Here is a 23,333-nt window from a genome sequence, read left to right as displayed (position 1 = left end):
CAAAACCCCATCTTCGTCCTTGGATAGTCTGCCTTCCTGTCTTTAGCAAATGCCGTTAAGTTTCTCTTTAAGGTCAAAACCTTCGATCAACGGTTGAGTACGTTTATTTAACAAGAGCTGGTTGTGTGATGATTGAGTGCCTTGGAAGTACTTCCTACCCCCACCGTTCCTACTTCACACTCCCGCCATTTGCGGAAACACCTGAAGCCGCGCGGGGTGGCTCCCTCTGGGCCGGGCAGGGCGCGGGGAGGTGCCTCTCCCGGAGGGTCGGTGCCTCTCCCGGGGGATCGGTGGGCGCCCCGAGGGCAGGCGGCGACTCACGCTCCGCGCCGGAAACACTCGGGATGAACGAACGGACCGGGAGTGAAGGCACGAGGCCGAGCTCTGGGAAACGGACACAAATGAGCGTCCTAAGGGCAACGGCTACCGCGCGTCTTAACAATGACTGGTCGGTCGCCAAAGGAGCGCGGCCCCAGGACCCAGGGGTGTGGCGGGCAGCCACCCCGACGGATAACCGGAGGGCGACGAACTGCGCAGGCGCCTCCTTCCACCACCACCACCACCCCTCTCCCGCGAGGAACCCCGCCCAGGCCCCGTCGCCCCGCCCCCTGCCCGCTCGCCCCGCCCGGATATCCGCCCTCGCCCCGCCCTTCTGCCGGCAGGCAATATGGCGCTGTGCGAGGCGGCGGGTTCTCTGTACTGGCCTCGGGTGTTGCTCTTCGGAGATTCCATCACCCAGGTACCGCCGCTTGGCCCTGGTGTGGCCCGGTCCCTTGGGCGTCCACGGTCGCGCCTTCTGGGCGAAGTCCCCGCTGAGAGCGCCGGCCTGGCAGCCTCGCTGGCTCTCCTCTCCCAGCTCTCAGGCTCCCATCTTCCCGTCTCGAGGCCGCGTCCCTGCACCCCGTTTCCCCCCAGCACAGGCGGCCCCGAAGGCTCAGCGCCCCTGAGCAGGATCTGCTCGGGAATGCCTGCCGCGTCCGGCAGCGACCTCACGGTCGTCGTGTCTTAACCGGCCCCTTCGGAACCTCGTGGCAGACAGAGTTCCCGTCTCGGGTTGTTCGTGGCCTCGGGATGACGGTGTGGGCAGCGCAGTACTTGCACACCCGTTCCGCGTACCCTGTCCTCCAGATGAGGTCAGGTGCGGGGGAGTGCAGTGACTCGTCCAGGCCACGCCCTGGGAGTGACAAAGCCGAGTTCACCGCGCTTCGTCAGTTTCCTAGGGAGAATCGGGAGGCCTGGTACAAGTTGAGGCGGGGACGTGCGCCTCCTTTTCCACGAAGCCTCCTTCAGAGGCTCACCGCACGGCCAGTGCTTGCTTTCCCACGCGGAGCTCCACTGGTGGGTCACCTGCGAGAGCACGGCGGCGGCCGAATCACTTCCTGCGGGTTTGTTCAGCCCGTTCCGTGCAGAAAACCCCTGGAACCAGTTCACCTCTGCTTCCTCTGCTGGAGCAAGTTGATCTTGAATAAAATGTCTCCCAGGAATAACGCAGTAGGTCACCTTCTCACCCAAGATCATTTCAACTCACATTAAGGACGAATATCTTAATATTCGGGGAGGAAGCACACTTTTATTTATTTATTTTTTTTTTAATTAAAATTTTTTTAACGTTTATTTTTGAGATAGAGAGAGACAGAGCATGAACGGGGGAGGGGCAGAGAGAGAGGGAGACACAGAATCGGAAACAGGCTCCAGGCTCCGAGCCATCAGCCCAGAGCCCGACGCGGGGCTCGAACTCACGGACTGCGAGATCGTGACCTGGCTGAAGTCGGACGCTTAACCGACTGCACCACCCAGGCGCCCCGGAAGCACACTTTTAAAAATTACCCCTGTGTGTGGTGTTTTGTTCTTATTTTTCTCTTCAAACATGACTTCCTCAACCAATTTTCTGTGTAGGTGCCAATAAGTGATGCCATTTTTAGGCAAGTAGGGCAGTAAGAGCTTTCCAAACTTACTGGAATGTATATTTTAAAAAGGCTCACCCCCTGAGTTCTAGAATTAGCTTCCTTATTCTTTCGATTGTGGAAATGTAGTACTGCACGGACTTCATTTCCTTACTGGAGGTACAATTGATTTTCTCTCTCACACATAAACTGAAGTAGCTTTTCTAAGTAAAAATGACTCTAATATCAGGTCTCAGTAAAACGCAGATGACCGGCTCAAATCCAGTCCATAGGGAAGAACACTCCCCCTCGTTTCCAGAGTGCTGCTGAGGCTTCGTTCTAGTAATCCCTAAAATGACCTCCATGGAAAGCGAGCGATGAAGGCCAAAAAGTCAGGGAGTGCAAAGGGTGAACGAAAGGAGTTGCTGATCAAAATGCCCTTTACTAAAATGTGCTAATCACACTGATAAGTAGTAATGGCCTTTTTTTTTTTTTTTTTTTCTTTTCAGTTTTCTTTCCAGCAGGGTGGATGGGGAGCATCACTGGCTGACAAGCTGGTCAGGTGAGAATAGTCTTTAGATTAATAACTTGAGCGCTTATTTATTGTTTTTAATGTTTATTCATTTTTGAGGGAGAGACAGAGTGCAAGCTGGGGAGGGGCAGAGAGAGAGGGAGACACAGAAACGGAAGCAGGCTCCAGGCTCTGAGCCATCAGCACAGAGCCTGATGCAGGGATGCGGGCTCAAACTCAGAACCGCGAGTTCATGACCTGAGCCAAAGTCAGATGCTTAACCGACTAAGCCACCCTGGCGCCCCAATACTTGAGTGCTTATCGATCGAAAACTGTAATTGTAACTCAGAAGAGAAAGAGAGTGAATGACACAGTGTCAAACAGTAAATTCCTCCCTTATTAATCTTTGCCAGCCTTTCCTGGTTAGTAGATATACAAGGTTGGGGGACAGAAGGAAGAGGGGCAGGCGCTCAGGGTTCCGCAAAAGTTTTTTCCGACGTGAAATCAAACCCGAAAAGTTGTGGAAAATATATTGGGTTTGGATTCAAACAGACACAGTTATTCACTATCTGAAGAAGATCAGTTCTTTTTCAGTTACTCTAGTAGGTATGATTTAAATGAGTAGTAAGGAGTGGTTTTTTTTTTAAATGATATTTACATTGAGTTTTTTATTTTTTTTAATTTTTTTTCAACGTTTATTTATTTTTTTGGGGACAGAGAGAGACAGAGCATGAACGGGGGAGAGGCAGAGAGAGAGGGAGACACAATCGGAAACAGGCTCCAGGCTCTGAGCCGTTAGCCCAGAGCCCGACGCGGGGCTCGAACTCACGGACCGCGAGATCGTGACCTGGCTGAAGTCGGACGCTTAACCGGCTGCGCCACCCAGGGGCCCCGAGTAGTAAGGAGTTTGAAAAGAAAGCAAGATATATTCGTAAACCAAAGTTAGAGGCATTTTTGGAGAGAAGTTTTTGTCTCCCAAATTCTCTTTATAAAATAGATCAGAAATAGCGATGATTTTGGTATTTTGTTTGCCAGACTTGATGAAAGCATATGCTAAGGAAGGCATCAAAAGGGAAACACTTCCCCAATACAAGAGATTAAAAAATATGTAGAAATATTTTCCACATTAAAAACAGTAAACCGAGTATGTAGAGTATCCATAAACTGATCAGGGGTTTTGTCTTTTCCTCCTTTATTTTTTTTTTTTAATTTTTTTTTTTTAACGTTTATTTTTGAGACAGAGAGACAGAGCATAAATGGGGGAGGGTCAGAGAGAGGGAGACAGAGAATCCGAAACAGGCTCCAGGCTCTGAGCCGTCAGCACAGAGCCTGATGCGGGGCTCGAACTCACGGACTGCGAGATCGTGACCTGAGCCGAAGTCGGCTGCTCAACCGACTGAGCCACCCAGGCACCCCATGTCTTTTCCTCCTTTAGAAGAAATAAGCTAGATGTCCTATCAGCTTATCAGTACTTGATAATCTTCTTCACCAGTATGGTTAATACACCAAGAAAATATGTTTTAAGTTATTTCCAAATGTGTTTTAAAATGTCTTCAATTTCTCCATTTTTTATCCCCTACACTAGAAATGAAAAAATTGACCTTCTAGCTTTTTCTGTTCCCAAATGCTTTCCCTATTTAGACTTAATCTAAAAACATGAAAATATCACGCCATGCCTCAGTTTTCCCTTCTGTCAAATGGGATGATTATAATAGCTAAGTTTTACTGAATGCTATGTGCCAAAAACTAATGCTTCGTGTGTATTGGCTTATTTAATCTTTACAACTAGCCTGTAAACAAAGTGAGTTAGGCTCCGATCCATTTTCTAGGTGAGAAGAATAAGGAGGGGAGGTTAAATAACAAGGTCACACAGCTAAGAAGTGGCAGGTGTCCAGGCTCCGGAGCCCGTGGTCCTGAGCCTCCGGAGATGATGAGGGCACCTGCTGTCATGTTGGGAGGAGGGAAACATTAATGTGTGCTTGCTCAGGTGCCTTGAACTTGGAAGTGCTCCTTATATAGCAGCTTTCATGTTTAGTAGTCCAGTAACTGTTTAATTGGTCTGTTAACCTTTTCTGAAAAGCTAAATAATGATTCAAGTGGCCTGGAAAACAAGGCATTCCAAATGTTTTACCCGCATACAGATGTTTCATAAGTGGTTAAGTTTAGTACTAAAATCCTGGCAGAATTGATAGTTTGCAGATCTGCTTGCTAGAAGACCACTTCATTAGAAGCTAGTTATTTTTCAGAATTGGGAGAAGTCACAAGACAGACTTGTAGCCAGTGTGCGGTCTGCTGCGCCTCCAGGCTCTAACCCCCGAGAAGCCTCTTGCTGAGACCCAGAGCCGAGCCGCTGCTGGCTGACCCCAAAGAGGCCTCGCCTCTGGGAATCCTTCCCCATCCGGGCTCCCCCCACCCAGAATGCCTGCCTCTCCTGGCGGCCACCGCCCCCCCCCCCCCCCCCCCCCCCCAGCCAAACTCGCGAGAGCCGTTTAGAAACTAAAATGCCACGGCGGAGCAACAGGGCCCGGACGGAGGGGACACTGGCCTTGGCGTCCTAGGCCCACGTTCTTCCACCGGGCGACGGAGGGGAGAGACCAGGGGGCTGCAGTCGGCGTTGCCTGGCGTCAGAGGCGGCGGCCGCTTCACCGCCCTCCGTTTTTGCGCCAGGACGGACTTCCTTCCGAGCCACAGCAAACCACTGCCCCTTTGAGGGACACTTTCATCTTCAGCTGTGTTACCGCTTGGGGTGTTCTTTGCCGATCTGGGCTCCTGATGTCTGCTTCGGCCGTCTGCACAGCCCTGAAGCCGCTCACGGTGGTTTGGGGTGTTTTTGAAGTCTAATTAACCTAGTGTTCAATTCGTCTCAGGTGTACTAATTCCGCGTTTAATGTCACCTAGTTTCCGGGTTTGAAAGTTCAGAGGCATCTCCCTAAAACCGCCCCTGTGTACACGACCTCCACGGAGAGTGAAAAATCTAAAATATATCAGTGTGGGGGCGTCAGTTAAATGTCCGACTCTTGATTTCAGCTCAGGTCACGATCTCGTGGTTCTTGGGATTGAGCCCCGAGTTGGGCTCTGCACTAACAGCATGGAACCTGCTTGGGATTCTCTCCCTCCCCCTCCCCCCTGCCCTCCCCCTCCCCCTCCCTTTCTCCCTTGTGACCCTCTCTCAAAATATACATTAAAAAATTTTTTTAATAAAATATATTGTGTTCCATAGTGACATCTTTTAAGTTTTAGCTTCAAATAAGATCTTTGTATACTTACTATAAAATCATTTTAATAATTCTTAAATCTATTTAAATCCTTTTAAAATTTATGGATATAGTTTCATCAGTTTTTTTAAACAATCTTATTTCCGTATTTCTTTAAACAAAAATACTTGGTTTGAGGGATTTGAAGGAGTTAGAATAAACTTCCCGTTTTCATTTTTTTTTTTAATATTTATTTAGTTTTTGAGAGTGGGGCAGGGCGGGGGGGGGGGGGGGGGGGTTGGTGAGGAGAAAAAGAATATCCAAAGCAGGCTCCAGGCTCTAAGCTGTCAGTGCAGAGCCCGACATGGGGCCTGAACCCACGAACCGTAAGATCATGACCTGAGCTGAAGTCAGGTGCTTAAACCGACTGAACTACCAGGCGCCCCACGATTTCAGTTTTTAAAAGCTTCTGCTGTTTGCGTTTAAAAATATGCCCCTGCCTGTTTTATGAAGCAGCTTGATTTACATTTTTCTGGAAGGAAATCTTAGAGTCTGGATGTTTGGCAAGGAATCTTTCAATTAACTCTTCTTCTCTCTTCATCTGAACTTAAATACTTTTTATTAGCCATGAATTTAACTAAAAACCTTTCATAATTTTCCAGTTTCTGTAGCCTTTTGAATAAATTGGGCACCGTTGATTATGTTATTCAATCCAGAGGGATTCAGATATCCTTCCCCTTTGGGAGGGGAACTTTAACAGTTCCAACCCTGGGCCTCACTTGTCTTTTTCTCCTGGCTCATAGCCTTCTTCTAATGACGATCTTTTTTTCAGTCTATAATAGCTGCCATTTAGTGGGCGCCTTACGTGTGTCTGGCTACTACCTTACTTTTCATTTTCACACTGCCTGCAGATTAGGTAGGCTCTCACCGTTGGGGTTAGGTTCATCTCTTACCGTTGGGGAGCCTGAAGCTCAGAGAAATTAAGTAAGTGGCCAAGGCCTGATGTGCTAGTCAAAGGCAGCGAGATCCTGGCACCGACCGCTCTGATTCCAGCCCTTCGTGCTGGACTGCCACACCACACCGGCCTTAGGGAGTGTCACAGTGACTATACCATTGGAGAGATGGAAAGCCGACTCCTCTTGTCAAAATTCTAGAGTATTCCATTTTAAACTGAGTCTTCAAAATGGCTAGGCTAGTCAGCTTTTTGTAATCATTCTGCATTAAAAACACCAAGAATCACACTTAGAAATAAATGGGGCTGAATTTTTTTGTTGTTTTCCCGGAGATTTCTAAACGTTGAGAGCTTTTAGAGTAGTGTCAAAACCAGGTCCCCTCCTGTTGCTGCTTGGCGTCTGTCGCCTGGCCTCGTAGCCGCGCAGAATTTCTTAGCTGGTGCCCCGGGATCTCTGCTTAGTTGCTCGTATGTGGGAATTTGAACTATACCAAAGTCAACCACATTAATTTGCTAACCATGAACTGAAGTCTGAGATTTATCATTTAAAAACAATTTTTATTATGAACAACCTGAAGCATCCATAAACATAGTCCCGGGGGCACAGCCGTTAAGTAATTTATTAAAATTCTTGAATCAAAACCAGTGGGTGCTACTGGTAATGATGTGTTAGGTTTATCACATCTAACAAATGTGCCGCTCGTGGGGCTGTTGGTAGTCGGGGAGGCTGTGCACGTGGGGAGCAGGGGTGTGTGGGAATGCTTTGTACCTTCCTTTCAATTTTGCTGCAGACCTAAAATGCCTCTTAAAAAATACTCTGTAAAAGTCTCAAAAATACTCTGTATACATCCCAAATTACCCAAAGCGTCATTACCCTTGAGCTCCAGCTTCTTAGTGACTCTACTGAAGATGCTCAAACGGAGACCCGTCTGCTGTAAACTCCACGTTAGAAGGACCTCACTGCCCATGCGTGAGCGAGTCTGCAGACAAGATTATAGCCCCTTTGCTCAAAATTATTCATAACCCCTCTTGTGGAGGAATGTGACGGACTTACCTGTATCTTGTTAAGGATGGCATGTCTTTCTCAAAGTGACATTACATCGGGGGTGCCTGGCTGGCTCTGTCGGAAGAACATGTGACCCGTGATCTCAGAGGTGTGAGTTCAAGCCCCATGTTGGGTACAGAATTACTTAAAATAAACGAACTTAAAAAAAAAAAGTGCAGGCACATCAAAGCCACCGGACATAGGCAGGTGCCACAGCCCGGAGGGAGGGCACACCCTCACTGTTGGTTCACTGCAGGGGGCTAGACACTGTTCTTTGTGGGATTGTGGAATTCATCTTTGTTTAAAAATTCTTCATTTCAGAAAATGTGATGTTCTGAATCGCGGATTTTCAGGCTACAATACCAGGTGGGCCAAAATCATCCTTCCACGATTAATCAAAAAAGGGACCGGTTTGGACAGCCCAGTAGCAGTTACAATTTTCTTCGGTGCCAATGACAGTGCGCTGAAAGGTAAAGGCATTTTTGTGTTTTCCTAGTTCATTTTTAGCCTGCCCTGACATGAAGACAGCTTGTTTCTGTATTTTTTTCAACTGTGTCCTTCTCTCCCAATAGATTTTTGGGAGAGAAAACTTACAATGAGTTTTGCCAAATTTATAATGAGTTCCCAGAGTTTATTAAGCATATTTCTTCTGGCTTCAATGTCAGTGAATTTTGTTCCCAACTTATTTTCTACCCGCCTGGGTTGTTGGCAGACCTGATCTCAAACACTTGAAAATGTGTTTGTTTTTTTCTTTTCTTTTCTTTTTTTTTTTTTTTTTACGTTTGTTTATTTTTGAGACAGAGAGAGAGCATGAACAGGGGAGGTTCAGAGAGAGGGAGACACAGAATCTGAAACAGGCTCTAGGCTCTGAGCTGTCAGCACAGAGCCTGATGTGGAGCTCGAATTCACGGACCGTGAGATCATGACCTGAGCCGAAGTTGGTCGTCCAACTGACTGAGCCACCCAGGTGCCCCATGTTTGTTTTTTTCATGTTTATTTATTCTTGAGAGAGAGAGAGACAGACAGACAGACAGAACATGAACAGGGGAGGGGCAGAGAGAGAGGGAGACACAGAATCTGAAGCAGGCTCCAGGCTCTGAGCTGTCAGCAAAGAGCCTGATGCGGGGCTCGAACCCACGAACTGTGAGATCATGACCCGAGCCGAAGTTGGACGTGCCCGGGTGCCCCGAAAATGTTTTCTTGAGTCCATTAGTGTTGTGCTGGATTTCAGATGTTTTTCTCAGTAGTTGGTGGAATCAGCGGTGGAGGGCCCGCCTTGCCACGTGGGTCACACTGATGGCCGAGCGGCTCAGGGAGCACCCCCGCCCGGGCGTGGACTCGGTCCTGGGTGCTGGGAAGTGGCACCGTGTCCCTGTCTTTGGAAGACCGGCGGGCGCAGGCCTTGCTCTCCCTCCTGCTCTTGCGAGGAGGACCCTTTATGCGGCACGAAGGGGAAAAGTCAGCCTGTATTCTGGAAAGTCCGCTTCCAGAAGAATGTTATCTGTGGGCACGCGGTGGGGACAGCTCAGGGGAGGCGGCAGGGCAGGCAGGGACGCTCGCCGCCTTGAGAAAGACGAATGAGCCGTAGGTGTTAGTGGATCCTGTGAGCCCACTGTTTGGAAAAGTCAGATCTCCACTTGATCTTACACTAAAAACTGTAAGAAAGGAGACTCCAAAAAAGGCGAATTCTCACCGAAATTAGGACAAAGAAACTCCAAGCACAAAAGCAATGGAGGAAATCACAAAGGAAAAAAGTAGCTTTGTGAAATGAGATAACCTCAAAAGATTATAAAGACTCAGATTGGAAAGTGTTTTTAAGCACTGATTCTTATGGCTGCTGAGTGTGGAGTGAGATGGGCACTCCTCTCTTCCAGTCACTGGGGAAACTTGTGATCTTTCTGGAAAGATACTTGACAGCGTGCATCGAAGGACTTCCCGCATCTAGAAATCCAGCCTGAGAAAAAATTCAGTAATGCAGCCAGGCGTACGTGCAGACGTTTCTGCGAATTGTATTTCTAACAGCAAAAAAATAGAATGCTGGGTGGCACAGAGATAGAAGCTTCCTCTCGGTCCCCCAGCAGATACACGTTTTTGAGGACTGTTCGTGGACACAGACATGCCCATGATATAATGTTAGGTGGAAAAAAGAACCATATGGTTATGTATCTTCAGTGTAATGCTACTTTTATTTTTTTAAGTACACCTATCAACGGGGAAAAGACTAGAATGAAGTACCTCCGAGTGCCAACAGTGGTTTTCTGGGTGGTGGCGTCATGAGGGATTTTATTTTGCTCCTGTAATTATCCTTACATGTGGTTTGTAAGGCACCTGCAGTGAGTCTTAGGATACTTATGTGCGAGCCCATTTAGAAGTCATCCTTTGCGGGGCACCCGGGCACCTCAGTTAGTTGAGCCTCCGACTCTTGATTTCGGCTCAGGTCACGCACGATCCCGGGGTCGTGGGATCGAGGCCGCACCGGGCCCTACACTGAGCCTGGATTCTGCTTAAGATTCGGTCTCTCCCTCTGCCCTTCTCCCCTCTGTACGTGCGCACGCGTGCTCTAAAGGAAAAACAAGTCCTTTGCGACTATAATAATAGAAGCAACAGCTTTTTTTTTTTTTTTAAGTTTATTTATTTGAGAGCGAGAAAGCGAGAGGATCCCCAGCAGGCTTCACACTGTCAGCCCTGAGATCATAACCTGAGCCAAAATCAAGAGCCAAGATGCTTAACCCACTGAGCCACCCAGGTGCCTGCCCCAGCAGCTGGCAGTCATGCGCGGGCCGCTTCCTGTGTGGTAGGCCCCCTGCTGTAGTGCTTTACGTGCTTGTCGATTTTCACAACCACACGGTGAGGGAGACCCGGTTATCGTCCTCGGTTTACCGGTGAGGAGGCCGAGGTGCAGGCAAGCCGGGCATCTGTCCCAGGGCAGGCGGCCGGTCTGCGAGGAAGCAGGGGTGGAACTCGGCGGCCTCCCTCCACAGCCCAGGCCGCTGGCCACCAGAGGACAGAGCCTGAGCCTCTGCGGTCTGTCCCACGAAGAGCGGGGACCCCGTTCCCCCCACCCGCTACCCCGTGTTTGTGTCTGCGGTCCGAACTACTCCCCGGCGACGTCCTGAGCCTTGCGGATCGGGGAGCTCGTGTCAGTCTTCGTTGTCCCTTGCGACAAACGTGTGTTTGGGGCCGAAGTGTCCGTGTTCCCCCCCCCCCCCCGAACAGATGAGAACCCCAAGCAGCACGTCCCCCTGGACGAGTACGTGGCGAATTTAAAGGGCATGGTGCGCTACCTCAAGTCCGTGGACGTCCCGGAGCACAGGATCGTCCTCATCTCGCCGCCCCCGCTCTGCGAGGCGGCCTGGGAGCGGGAGTGCCTCGCGCAAGGTAAGCGGGCCGCGGGCGCCGTGTCCTCCCACCGGACCGAGCGAGGGGCCCAGAGCCGGGCGGCCCCTTGCTTCGCGGCCGCCGGGCCGGGCTCCCCGCCCAGTCCTTTCGGCCTCTGTTCTCAGCCACCAGAGAGTAAGCAAAACTAGCCGAGTGGCCATTAGGTTCTAGGCGCGAACGGTGGCCCGGAAAAGGGACTGTCCCCGCGGAGGGGCGGCCCCCGCCTGGCGGCGCCAGACCGCAAGCGCAGCCGCGGAGCTGTGTGGCGGCCCACGTGGCACTGAGGCTCCCAGCGACCCCGGTGACCGCGATTGCCCGCAGCCGCCACTCTGCCCGCCTCTGGCCCAACGCGCTCCCTTCTCCACGCAGCCTCGCCCGGGCTGCGGCCTTCGGCGACGAGACCCCTCCTTCCCCCAAACTAAGGCTCGGCTGAGGGCGCGTCCGCGGCACCTGTGACGGAGCCACTTCTGTCCCTGCGACCGTTCGTCTTAGCACGTAAAGTACGAAGTCGGGACACAGAAGTGACTAGAACCTGGTTCCCGCGTGTCGAGTAGGGAGGGAGACAGTCCCGTCCAGACACCGGCAGCCACGTGACAGCCACGTGATGAATGGCGTGGCAGGCACGGAAACACTCTGTTGAAGGTACTGGCGTCCAGAAAGGTCCAGGAAAGTTCCCCACAGGAGGTAAGGAGGGCAAGTTTATCCAGAGGAAGAGGACAGACGGAGGATGGGGCCAGGCCCGCTGTCATCAGGCGTTGGAAGGGCCCGGTCGGGGGTAGACGACGCTCCCTGTCGTCAGCTCCAGAGGGTGAGCGCGGCCCCCCAGGGAGCCTCCCCTCGTGACGGCGTCTGCCTCGCGTAGGATGGGGATCGCTCGGGAGGTAGCAGGCGTGTTCGTGCCGCGCCTGGACGAGCGGAGGTGTGCGAGTCAGAGCCACATCTGCTTCTCAGACTGCAGCTCACAGCCCCCTGGTGGGCACAGAACCGAGTGAGTTACATTTTGGGAACGAGTAGGGAAAACCTCAGCACCCGGGACCGGGCGCCGCGTGCGAGTCCCGGCGGAGAACGTGGCGGCGTGGGTCGGGTTTGTGAGCCGCTGGCTACAGGAATGTTCTACCGAAGACCAGCCCCCAGGTTTCCATACTGCGTGTCTCCTGAGCTACGGCAGAGGGCAGAGCAGTTACCGGCACGGACCCTACGCCCGCACAGCCCGGAATATTTACTGCCCGGCCCCTTGGGGAGAAAGGCCGCTGGGGCGCCTGGGTGCCTCAGTCGCTTAAGCGGCCGATTCTTGGTTTGGGCTCAGGTCACGACCTCCCGGGTTGTGAGTTTGAGCCCCACGTCCGGCTCTGCGCTGACAGTGCGGTGCCTGCTTGGGATTCTCTCCTCTGCTCCTCCTGTGCTCACTCGTGTGTGTGCTCACGCGTGTGTACGCGCACGTGTTCTCAAATGTACAAAAAAAAGTCACTGACCCGTGAGCCAGTCCAAGTGACCTCTGCAGCCCCTTCCAGCCCCCCCTTCTCTGGCCGAACCCTGATCTTTCCATCGTATCACAGCAGCCTCACGCGACACAACAAATTCAGGGGTCTCGGCCCACCGTCCCTCCCCACCAGCCCCCACTCTCTTTGCCTCTGGCCTGTACTCCAGCCAAGGAGGTGGCCGCCACGGGGCTTTCCTGCCTCCGCGGCGACCACCGACGGTGCGCTCCCCCGTCCCCGTGCCGCGGCGAGCAGCGCTCGGGGACGGCCCTCACACGGTCGGACCCAGGTCGGGCCCATAAGCACGTGCCTATTTACGGGGACGGAGAAGCATCCAGGCCAGTAGAACTTGCACAGCGGCCACTTGCCGCCCGCACTCTCTCTCCTCAATAGGCTGCAAACTGAATCGCCTGAACTTGGTCGTCGGTGAATACGCAGGCGCCTGCTTGCAAGTGGCCCGGGACTGTGGGACTGATGTGCTTGACCTGTGGACCCTGATGCAGAAGGACGGTCAGGTACGGGGGCTTGCTCGGTCCTGTCGGGGCCGGGAGGATGATGCAGAAGTGACCCCGCTCCGTGGGGCTCTGAGCGGGTAAGACCGTTAGCTGTCCCCTTCCCCAATTAAACCAGAGCGCTGCGGGGAGGAAGCGCGGAGGCTCCGGGACGGCGCCCGCGGCCTCGTTCCTCCGCGGCCTCGTTCCTCCGCGGCCCCAGCAGCTGCCGTCCTGCTCTGGGGACCCCTTGAGTAGCCGGGCGGGACCCGGAACAGAGTGAAATCAGTGGTTCATAGTGAAGGACATTCAGAGCAAGTCCTTTTGGAATGTGGGGGAGGAGGTTAAACTCGTTAAGAGGCAAAACGACGTGGTGTTGGCTGAAATTCGTCTTTTGAGCCATGTGGTTCTCATGGTTTTGTTTAAAGCCAGAAAGCGCGTTTACAACCAGAAACGGCGAAAGCGGGTCCCCACGGAGCAGCCCAGCCCCCGAGGAAGGCGCTGGCGCTTTCCATCCAGTTGTGTCCAACGGACCCAGCAGCCCGGCGCTTCCCTCACGAAGCCAACCCTGCGCTTCAGCCTCCCTCCAAAGCCGTGCCTAGACCTGGTGCTGGTCCTCCCGTGGCTTCCCGGGTCGGGGCGGCAGCGACGCAGCCAGAGTCCTGGCTTTCGTCTGGGCTAAGTGTCCATCTGAGAGGGGCTCTGATGAAGTCCTTGGAGATTTAACCCCCCAGGGTTCTAGGACGGGGGAGGGTGGGGAGGGAGGGAGCGGCCTTCCCCGAGAGGCCCGCTCTAAGCTGGCAGAGGGGAGCGCCGAGGCCGCGGGAAGCCGTGGTCTGGAGGAGCCGTGAACCTGTGGGGCCGGCTGGCTTCTGGCAGGGACGGGGCCTTGGCGTGGGGCCGACACCGCTCACCCAGGAGAAGCGGCTCCCGGGGGCCGTGAGCACGGGACCGTCCCTCTTCTGGGCCCGATGGTTCAAGTTCTTTACACCTAATAACCCACCCGTCGACTTAATACCTAGACTAGGGGAGTCGGAGCAGCCGGGCACCCTGGGCCCCGAGCTCCTCTAACAGCGCAGGTCATTCTTATCGTTCACGTGAATGTACCTTATTTACTCGTTCAGCCTCTCCTCCCCTGCCCCCCCCCCCCCGATGAACTGCACCTCCTCGTGGGGCCCCGGAAACGTCCCCCACACGCTCTCCCAACTCTCTCCCCTGCAGGACTTCTCGTCCTTTCTGTCAGACGGACTGCACTTGTCCCCGGAGGGAAATGAGTTTTTGTTCTCCCACCTTTGGCCTCTGATCGAGAAGAAAGTCTCCTCCTTGCCTTTGCTGCTCCCTTACTGGCGAGACGTAGCAGAAGCCAAACCCGAACTAAGTCTTCTGGGAGACGGGGACCATTAGCCACAGAAAACCCAATCTGGCTGTTAACTTACAGACGAAGCCGCCAGTGGGACAAAGATCCTGAGATAAGCGACCAGACCTTTGCTCATGACCTTGGAATAAAAAACACCATCTGCCACCAAGATTAATAAAAGCATCAGAATTTTTACGAAAGCTCTGTACCTACGTGTGTTGTGTTCTGGTAACATCTGATGCAGGTGTCATCAGCGCCACAAGCTACAAAATTAACTCTAAGCGGAAACAAGGCAAAGACAAATTTGTTTAAAAAGTCCATTTTATAAAAAACGATTTTCTGACACTGAGCTGGGAACTGTTCACTCTCACACATACACCCACTCACCTAGCAGATTCCAAAAGTGTAATATATCACAAGTAGTTAGAAGACAGCAAACACCACAAGGTATGAGTTCAAGTATTAGTGTAACAGGCATCTGCATAATAAACGTCCTTAGAAGAAAAGATTTGATTTGTCACAGGTTTGGTTAATTGCCCTCAGTTTACAAGTCGTCTGGGTCAGAATGTGTTGGCTGCTGAGCACATTTCAGTACTTCAAAGCTTTCTTCCCCCCTAACTGTAATTTTAAGGAAATCAGAATTCACTTTGATGATGTTTATCCTTCACAAAGTAAACGCAGACAGTCCCGAAGCGCTAAAGCAGAAGTAATGCAGATGCCCCACCCGCAGGTCACTGCAGAGGGTTTTTAGGAATCAGCTGTGTAGGGAGAAAGCGCCAGGCCCGGGAGGGGCAGCGTCCCCCACCTGCCCAGCACCTTGGCCTCTCAAAACCACCTGTTGTTTGGGGAGGACTCGCGCACGTGCCCCCTCGGCCACCGATTTGCCAAGAGGCAACGGTGCCCTCATTTGGAAGTAGTTTAGAACGGTGAGCATTTTCCCAGCGTGGCAACAGTATTCGACCTGCTTTGACGACAAAAACTGCCCAGCAAATTGGGGTCCTAAACAGTGGGCAGGAGTCTGTAAATTCAATTGGGCTACCATTTGTAAGCTAGACTGTTTTAATTCTAGAAAGCGCCAACCTCAGAATCTGAAGAAGCATTACCCCGAGTTTAGGAGTAACTGGGGTGACTCTCCCCGCTGCTACAAGCTCTGGATGCCTCTGAACAGAACCCACGTCCTGGAAACAACGGAGAACTCCGTTTTTACCTCCTTTGTCTTTACCTGAAGGCAAAAAATAAAATCTGTGTTCCCGTTGCCCTCAGAACTAAGGCCTGCTAAATGCCTCCCTGGGGTCAGCGGATCATTACAGTGTATATAAAAGCAACTGAGCGTGTCCTCAATCAGTGCTGTTATCAATAAAAAAGATAATTTACAAAAACGTAAATATTCATAACCTAATCCAGCTGTATTTTCTGCTCTTGCACCACAGGTTGAAGGGTATTTTAAAAACCAAAAAAACTAAAACCTGAAAGCCTCAAAATAAGCTAGATTCGCCTTCCCTCTTCCAAAGGACAAGGGCCCGAGCACGCGAGCGTCATTTATTGCGTGTGAAGGAGCCCAAACACGTGACCGGCGTCTGCCGTGAAGGCACTCGGGTCTCCCAAATCTTCGCCGAAAGATGCGGCGACTTCAAGTCCCGCGTGTGACGAGCCCGCACGCCTGAGGCCCGGCCCGGCTCCCCGGCCTAGCACTCCGTCTCCTTGCTGCCCACGCGGTTCTGGCGCTGCAGCTTGAGGGACGAGGCCTTCTCGCTCCTCGTGACGGGCCGGCCCGTGAGGTCCTCGAACGACTTGGCGGCCGTGCTGCTGCTGGGGAAGGGGTCCTTCTCAAAGCCGTCCTCGTCCACGTGCGAGTCCGTGCTGGGGTCCTCCTGGATCGTGTCCATGCGCTGGTGGTCCAGCTTGGGAGCCGTAGGCACCGGCGGCGGCGGCGCGGGGGCGGCCTGGAGGGGCTGCGGGCGGCCGGGGGTCTGGGGCGCGGGGAAGGGCTTGACGATGCGAACCGAGGCCGAGTCCATGCTGCTTAGCATTTCCACGTTCTGCAGAGACGGGGAGTCACAGGCGGCTCCGGGTCCCGGAGCTCCAACCTCCCCCGGCAGGCGGCCGTACCCTACGGGGACCGTGACCCCTGGCGCTAAGGGAAGCACGAGGCGAGGCTCCCTCACCTTCCGAAATCCTGACAACCTGGCCTCTGAGGACCCAAAAGAGAACTCACAGATAACCCTATCAAGCTAGGGTCCCAGGACGGGAAGGTCACTGCCGAGGCGCTAAATCCGGGCCGGGAGCGGGGCAGAGCAGCCTCGGCTTTCCCTCCATCCACACAACTAACCCAAGTCCCAGCCTCCCGCCTTCCCGCCGCCAGGGCCCCGCACCGGCGGCGGCCGTGGGGCTGACGGGAGGCCACAGCGGGGCCCAGGACGCGCCCGAAGGCGACTTTCTTTCACGTGGGTACTTACGCTGGGGTGGAACAGAGACAGCGACTCGTACTGCTTATCCAGTTTCTTATCCTAGAAGGAAAACGAGCAGGAAGAGGTCACTCTTAGGAACATCCAGTTACACGCTCTTTCCCTTCAGGCCCCTCCTAAGCGAAGAACTCACTCCGAACGGGAGTGTGGAAAGTGGCAGCAAGTCCAGCAGAGGAGAAGAACGGCTCAGATAAACTTTAGGAGTTCTGCCACCAGCCTGAAGTGTTTCTTTCCCTTGAGGCAGACAGTGTACTGGTGTTAACGAAGCAAACGGTCCAGGAATGTTTAAGTACGGTCTTTCTGAGCGATGTCCCCCAAAGCCATTCCCCACGTGTTGAGGGGTCAGAGCCACGTCACCCCTGGGACGCGAGGGGGGACGCGAGGGCAGCCACGGGGGTCAGAGGGCGCCGCGCCGGCTCAGACGCCCCAGGCCGCCGAGGCCCGCGCACTCTCCTCAGCCTTGTCCCCGGTGACCGTGACCCAAATGCTCGGAGGGACTGGGCCTCGAGCCCCCACATCACTCTCTCTGCAGAAGGTGAACACGTGGTACTGTCCCTGCCCCCAGCCCCTGCCCGACATGAAACACGGTGACGGGCAAGACAGGAGGCTCAGCCCGACAATCTAGGCCTGGCTCCCGGCGCAGCTGTCGTCACGTGTTCCGTGGTCAGGAACCAGGCACCGGCATCCTCCCGTCCGCGGCTCTGCTCCAAAACCAAGGGCCGGGCCTCTGTCACAATGGGAGCTTGCGACGCAAACAGAGGAGGCTGGCCGCGAGCAAAAGCAACGGCAAGAGCGGCAGTCGCGGCCACCCGTCAAAGCTTCAGCCACGTCACCTTCACCACAGCTTTGCTTTAGCACAGCTGCTCCCTGGACCCTCGCCACACCCTCACGCTCACCGTCCCTGGGGACGAGCTGCTCAGCGAGAGCCCGGGCAAGACACGTAAGGAAGCAGAGGCAGCAAAGACTCATGAGACGTAGCTGTGCCGGAATTTTCCAGGTGCTCAAAGGAGGGGGCACTGCACAAGACTTGTTCCAGAGCACGAGTCTGGAAGCCGGGGTTGGGTTTTCTCATCTCTACAGCCGACAAATTCTCACTTTCCCATAGAAGCAAGGTGGGTGATTTATAAGAAAAAAAATGTTAAAGCCCCCAAGTTTATAAATCACGTGGGGTTCATTAGAGAAAGCCCAATTCAACTCGTTGGCTGTTACTCGCTTTGAACGGGAATAATGAGGATTGCTCCCTCTTATTAGATGGGAGGCCTGAACACCCTATACGCTAAGGCCAGGGATCTGTAGGGTAGAGGGAGCCGCCTTTGGATTGCTCCGGTCTAACAAAGCAGAAACGCTCTTGTTTCAAAGCTTCAGTCAGAGGTCCTGCACAAATCCAGTTAAACAGTCCCCCCGGGCTCAGGAGTAGAACAGTCCTCAAATCACACGTGAGAACAAACATCCATACACAAAAAACATAATTCTTTTAAGAGACTATTAGCTTAAAAAAAAGACTATTAGCTAAAATTTTCACAAAACAAACCTTCCTACGGAACAACAGCAAAAAATTCATTGGAAACGTCAGGTCGAATCTTGCTAAGAACAATTCTACCTTTTCCAAAAGTTGTAAGTTTGGAATTGTGCAAAATCGTAATAAGTGCTTCATTACCTAAAGTCGGTGACTTACCACACAATGGACAAGAATGCTGAAAGGGATCCAAAATATCAGGGAGAAAACCAGGACGGAACCCACGATGTTGTCCGCTAAAAACTTCCCTGTGAACAATTCAAAACCGTGAATGTCCTGATTAAGTACCTTAGACACTCAGAATTCAGCGCTCTTAGTATAGCATCATTGTGTCAAATGCCACAGACTGTTCGTCAGGTGGTGCTGCTGAGAAGTGTCATTTCAGACAGAGCCCCGACACGCTTATTGAGAAGAACAGATTACACCGCACGATGCTCCACACAGTCCCTTGAGTGATGCTGAGGGACTAATCACATGGGAGACTACTACCCGTGCTGACGCGTAACAGGACAAAGTTGGTGCCTTCTGGGTTTTATTTTTGGGACGATGAATGACGAACCCTGCGGGACAGAATACACTGCTGCTTCTGCAACATCTGAGGCCCACTGGTAAAATAAACGATGCTTATTACATCAAACACGATTCAGATTTACAACCCACGGCACTGAACCATGCTCATGCGGTCACGTGTTCATTTTCTAGGAAAGCAGGAAACCAATATTTGACTTTCCTTGTCTGGAAATCTGCGTATCCACACTACACAGGGGGAGACCTGCGAGTCCATTTTATCTTAGCTGACAAATACGTTTCAAGACAAAAGCTGGGAGAGGCACCCGGGTGGCTCAGTTGGTTGAACTGATGTCGGCTCAGGCCATGATCTCATGGTTCGTGAGATGGAGCCCCCCCCACATGAGGCTCTGCGCTGACAGCAAGGAGTCTGCTTGGGATCCTTTCTCTCCCTTTCTCTCTCTGTCCCTCCCCCACTTGCACACACTCTCTCAAACATTTAAAATAATAATAGTAGTAATAATAAGACAAAAGCTATGAATATTTCCATCTTCTGTTGCCAGACAAGAGCACATGAATCTGAAACCACACTTTTCTAAGGTCATCATTAGAACTGAAAGCAGCTCAGCTCTACGCAAACCACCACCCAGGGAAATCACGTACCAAAAGTGTTGATGCTCAACTGGTCAATGAAGTCCCAGAATCGCTCGATGACGTCCTGGACTCGTTTCTCACATTTGCCCTAGGACCGGAAAAGAGTCAATTTTACAATCAGTGGAGGAAAAAACCAAGTAATTAACGCTCACCACCTAAAACCAACCAACTTTACCGAAAAGGCCACCCCAGGTCCCACCCGGTCTCTGGACTCAGGGCTCTGGCTACGGAGAGAGTGCTTGGGTTTCCCGGGCTCGGCTGCCTCCTTCCACAGACAGACAGACAGACGTGCGGGAGAGCGAACAGCGGGCGCCAAAGGCACGCCTTCCGTTTGCAAGAGCAAATCTTTGCGATATAAAAACTGCCCACCTGAGGGGCACCTGGGTGGCTCAGTCGGTTAAGCGTCCGACTTCGGCTCAGGTCATAATCTCCCGGTCTGTGAGTTCGAGCCCCGCGTCAGGCTCTGTGCTGACAGCTCAGAGCCTGGAGCCTGTTTCAGATTCTGTGTCTCCCTCTCTCTGTGACCCTCCCCCGTTCATGCTCTGTCTCTCCCTGTCTCAAAAATAAATAAACGTTAAAAAAAAATTAAAAAAAAAAAAAAACTGCCCACCTGACCGTTACAGAAAAAGCTGAACAGAAGGAAACACTCACATTCATGTCACAAAATCCCACCGTACAGGGCTTTCCTTTCCTCAAGAATAAGTTCTTTTGTTCGGCGTCCACATAGGGCACGCACCGGCCCGAGGGGTCCCGGCAGCACACCTTGCACGAGTTGTCAGTCTCTGAAACGGAACCGGGGACAGCGGGAGTCCGGTCAGGGACAGGGCGCTCCTCCCTTCCCTCCTCCCCGCCCCCGCCCCCGCCCCCAAAGGGAAGCAACGCCACTCATTTTTCATTTCAACAGCCAACGATCCCTAGTTCGGCCCCAAAGAGTTAACTTCTGAGTTCACGCTCCGGGGTCCTCAGGCCACAAGGTAAAAACGATTCATTCACACCCAAGAGTTTCCTTTCTTAAAGGGATTAAAAGCCAACTTATTCTACTTCAGATCCTTCATGATGCTAAATGTTTCCCTTTATCCCAACGTTCTTACTGCTTTCGAGCCTTCCCTTCTCAGTTTGAAATACTTGCACAGCCAAGGCTCCAGTGAGAAGCCAACACACTGTGACAGAACGGGCCCACTGCAGATGTGAGTCACCTGCCGTGTGACCAGAGCACGGCTCGTGGGGTGATGGAAATAACGCCACCACATAAGCCACGTGGCACGGACCCCAACAGCGGAGATGCCCAAAAAGTCACCTGGCGGTGTAACTCGGGACGGTACTTGACCCGGAGGCAGCCCGTATTTACCCTTACTTGGAGAAACGGAAATCAACTAGAACACAGAACATGCCAAACCGCCTCAATGGGGAAAGAAAAACCTTTTCATCATTCCTTCACTTATAAAGCATCTCCTGGGCATTTACTACGTGTTCTTCTGGGGCATCCCAAGCCTTTGCCACGCACTCGATAAATTATTTGTTTGACATCTACTGTGTCAAATACCTTCCTTATTCACTTCTTATTCCACCTGGAGGAGGCCCTTACCCCACTGTATGGATGGTGAGTTCCCAACCTGGCGGTTTTGACTTCTGGGGGGTTCGGAAAGCAACAGAACTCTCTCAGGTGAGGCAGGGCGGGAAGGCTGGAGCCCAGTCAGTTCCCGAGGCCCCTTCGCAGACCCAGGAGTTCCAAAATAGAAGGTGGAAACCTGAGGACGAGTGTCTTGAGAGGCCAGCATGATGTCACCAGGCATCGCTAAGCAGGGCCCTTGCCCCAGACACCCGGCAGCGGGCCCAGCCCTGTTGACAACAACGAATACCCTGACAGGGTCAGGTCCTGGGATCGGCTCTCCCTGGTTAAAGCCCTGAAGGTATCGCAGTTCACTGCCCGTAAGATGAAGACAGCGCCAGCTGCGCTCGTGGGGCGTCTAACACGGTGCGTGCGTGCGTGCGGCGAGGACAGACCTCCGCCCACCCGCTCCACCGCAGCAAAACTCCCTCCTATCCCACCCCTCAGCCTACACCACCACGTGGTCTGAAAACATCGCAAGAAGGAAGGCCGACCGACAGCACGGTTTTCATAGACAAGGTAGAGGGGCGAGGACCTGAATCCAGAGAGCTCCGTCCCCCAGACCACCCTTGAGTTCTCCCCGCTTGAGTTTCGGGGGCGGGGGGGGGGGGGGACGCACCGCCGCCCTGGCCGGGGTTCTCACCGCCACCCTGGCCAGAGCGAGCGGCTAATCCTGCTGGGCCCCCAAAGGCAGGGACAGGGCCCGGTGGACACAGGCCATCTTCCCTCCGGCGGCGAGGACGCAGCATGGGGATGCGCTCACCGTTACACGCACAGGACTCCAGCCGCTGCTCCCTCTCACAGAAGGGAACGCACTTCCCATCTTTACACTTGCCAAGATCCAAGCACACCGTGTCATCTGCGGCGTTTCCGGGAGGGGGGCACTCGCTGCTGTTACCTGGAAGCACACGACGAGCACACAGGTCACGGGGAGTCACGCGACCACCGGTCCTACGGGGCAGACCCGGGATCCTCGCAGGTCAGCACCGCGCCTCACCAAGAGGAAAAAGCAACCCACGGGGCAGGACGCCGGCAGCCTGTATCCAACCGGCCGATAAACACCGAGTGCCTCGCTGGGTACCGAGCACCGTGCGGTGCAAGTCTGCGTGCTCCCAAATGTCTGCACTCAGTCTCCCCGGGCCTCCCCTCAGCCACTATTTCACATTTTGCTTTTACTTTTTCTTTTTCCGTGTTTGTTTCTTTTTGAGAGAGCGAGTGAGCAACAGCGGGTGTGTGCACTGGTGCACGGAGAGGGGCAGAGAAAGAAGAAAAGAGAGGACCTGAAGCAAGTTCCACACCGTCAGCACAGAGCCCGGTTTGAGGCCCGAACCCACAAACCACGCGACCGTGGCCTGAGCCGGCTGGGCACTTCACTGACTGAGCCACCCAGGCGGCCGTGCTTCTACCTTTGTATCGCGAAACACAACTACGTATAAAAGAATATACACAGGGCGCCCGGGGGGCTCAGCTGGTGAAGCGGCCGACTCTGGGTTTCAGCTCGGGTCACGAGCCCGCGGTCTGTGCGATCGAGCCCCGCGTCGGGTTCCGTGCTGTCGGCGGAGCCTGCGTGGGATTCTCTCTCTCTGACCTCCCCCGCTCACGTTCTCTCAGTCTCTCTCAAAAAAGACAAATTATATACATACACATACATAACATCCACACGCTACGGAACAAACATTAGAGCCGTTTACCTGGACTGAAAAGCAAGCTGTGGGGAAGGCTCACAGAAGCGGCCGGCCAGGCCCCTCCCACCTCACCAGCGACAACTCCCGAGCCCTCACGCTCAGCCGCCTTCCATTTCTTCACTGCTCCAAGGTCCCTCACCACAGAACCTTAACGAAGGCTGCCCCGTCCACCTGGAATGCCCCGAATGCCCTCATTTCCATCTGTGAGGGAAAGGGCTGGTTCTTACTCCCCCTTTAGATCTGGCTCACAGGCGTCCCTCCCTCGGACCTCCCGGGGGCCCCGCTTTCACCCCCACTGTGCTCCATTGCTACAGCTACAGCGACTTCTGTCCTTCAAGCACACGTGGTGCAATTTACGTCTACTGGACGATGTGCTTTCTGTTCCCCTCACAGAATGGGAAGCTCCACGAGAGCGAAGATCAAACCTCTTAGCGAATCCATTTATATCCCAATCCCTCTCACACCATAAGGACATCACAAGTATCTCTTAAATGAATCGGTGATTCTTAAGGACAAATAAAAGCCACCGAAGGATGTTAAACTCCAGGGAGAGGACGGAATGAGTGACTCATTCTGGAAAGTGAGCGGCACGAGCGCGACACGAGAGA

General features: G+C 53.1%; 2 protein-coding genes across 7 annotated transcripts in view; one reads left to right on the top strand and one right to left on the bottom strand.

The window, feature by feature from the left end:
- Positions 1 to 609: 609 nt before the first annotated feature.
- Positions 610 to 14,489, top strand: IAH1 (isoamyl acetate hydrolyzing esterase 1 (putative)). 2 transcript variants are annotated; one of them, XM_043604572.1, is made up of 6 exons: positions 610 to 739; positions 2,393 to 2,445; positions 7,907 to 8,055; positions 10,802 to 10,963; positions 12,835 to 12,956; positions 14,154 to 14,489. In XM_043604572.1, the coding sequence occupies exons 1-6, from the start codon at positions 668 to 670 to the stop codon at positions 14,334 to 14,336; spliced, it is 741 nt and encodes a 246-aa protein (XP_043460507.1). In that variant the 5' UTR covers positions 610 to 667; the 3' UTR covers positions 14,337 to 14,489. The 2 variants fall into 2 exon arrangements, with proteins under 2 accessions (XP_043460507.1, XP_043460506.1); XM_043604571.1 differs by lacking the exon at positions 610 to 739 and adding an exon at positions 1,069 to 1,491.
- Positions 14,490 to 14,592: 103 nt separating this feature from the next.
- The window catches only part of ADAM17 (ADAM metallopeptidase domain 17), a 52,997-nt gene continuing 44,256 nt past the window's right edge, over positions 14,593 to 23,333 (bottom strand). For 3 of the 5 annotated variants that reach the window (XM_043604563.1, XM_043604565.1, XM_043604566.1), the window contains 6 exons: positions 21,804 to 21,938; positions 20,083 to 20,213; positions 19,441 to 19,519; positions 18,430 to 18,518; positions 16,746 to 16,796; positions 14,593 to 16,328 (listed from right to left, as the gene is read on the bottom strand). In XM_043604563.1, the coding sequence (XP_043460498.1) occupies positions 15,975 to 16,328; positions 16,746 to 16,796; positions 18,430 to 18,518; positions 19,441 to 19,519; positions 20,083 to 20,213; positions 21,804 to 21,938 (839 nt within the window). In that variant the 3' untranslated portion in view covers positions 14,593 to 15,974. Of the gene's footprint in view, positions 16,329 to 16,745; positions 16,797 to 16,887; positions 17,007 to 18,429; positions 18,519 to 19,440; positions 19,801 to 20,041; positions 20,214 to 21,803; positions 21,939 to 23,333 lie in introns of those variants that run through there. The other 2 variants (XR_006301125.1, XM_043604564.1) reach the window with 2 other exon arrangements.

The sequence above is a fragment of the Prionailurus bengalensis genome, chromosome A3 (genome assembly GCF_016509475.1).
Source record: "Prionailurus bengalensis isolate Pbe53 chromosome A3, Fcat_Pben_1.1_paternal_pri, whole genome shotgun sequence".
NCBI lineage: Eukaryota > Metazoa > Chordata > Mammalia > Carnivora > Felidae > Prionailurus > Prionailurus bengalensis.
This window is presented reverse-complemented; position numbering and strand designations above follow the sequence as displayed.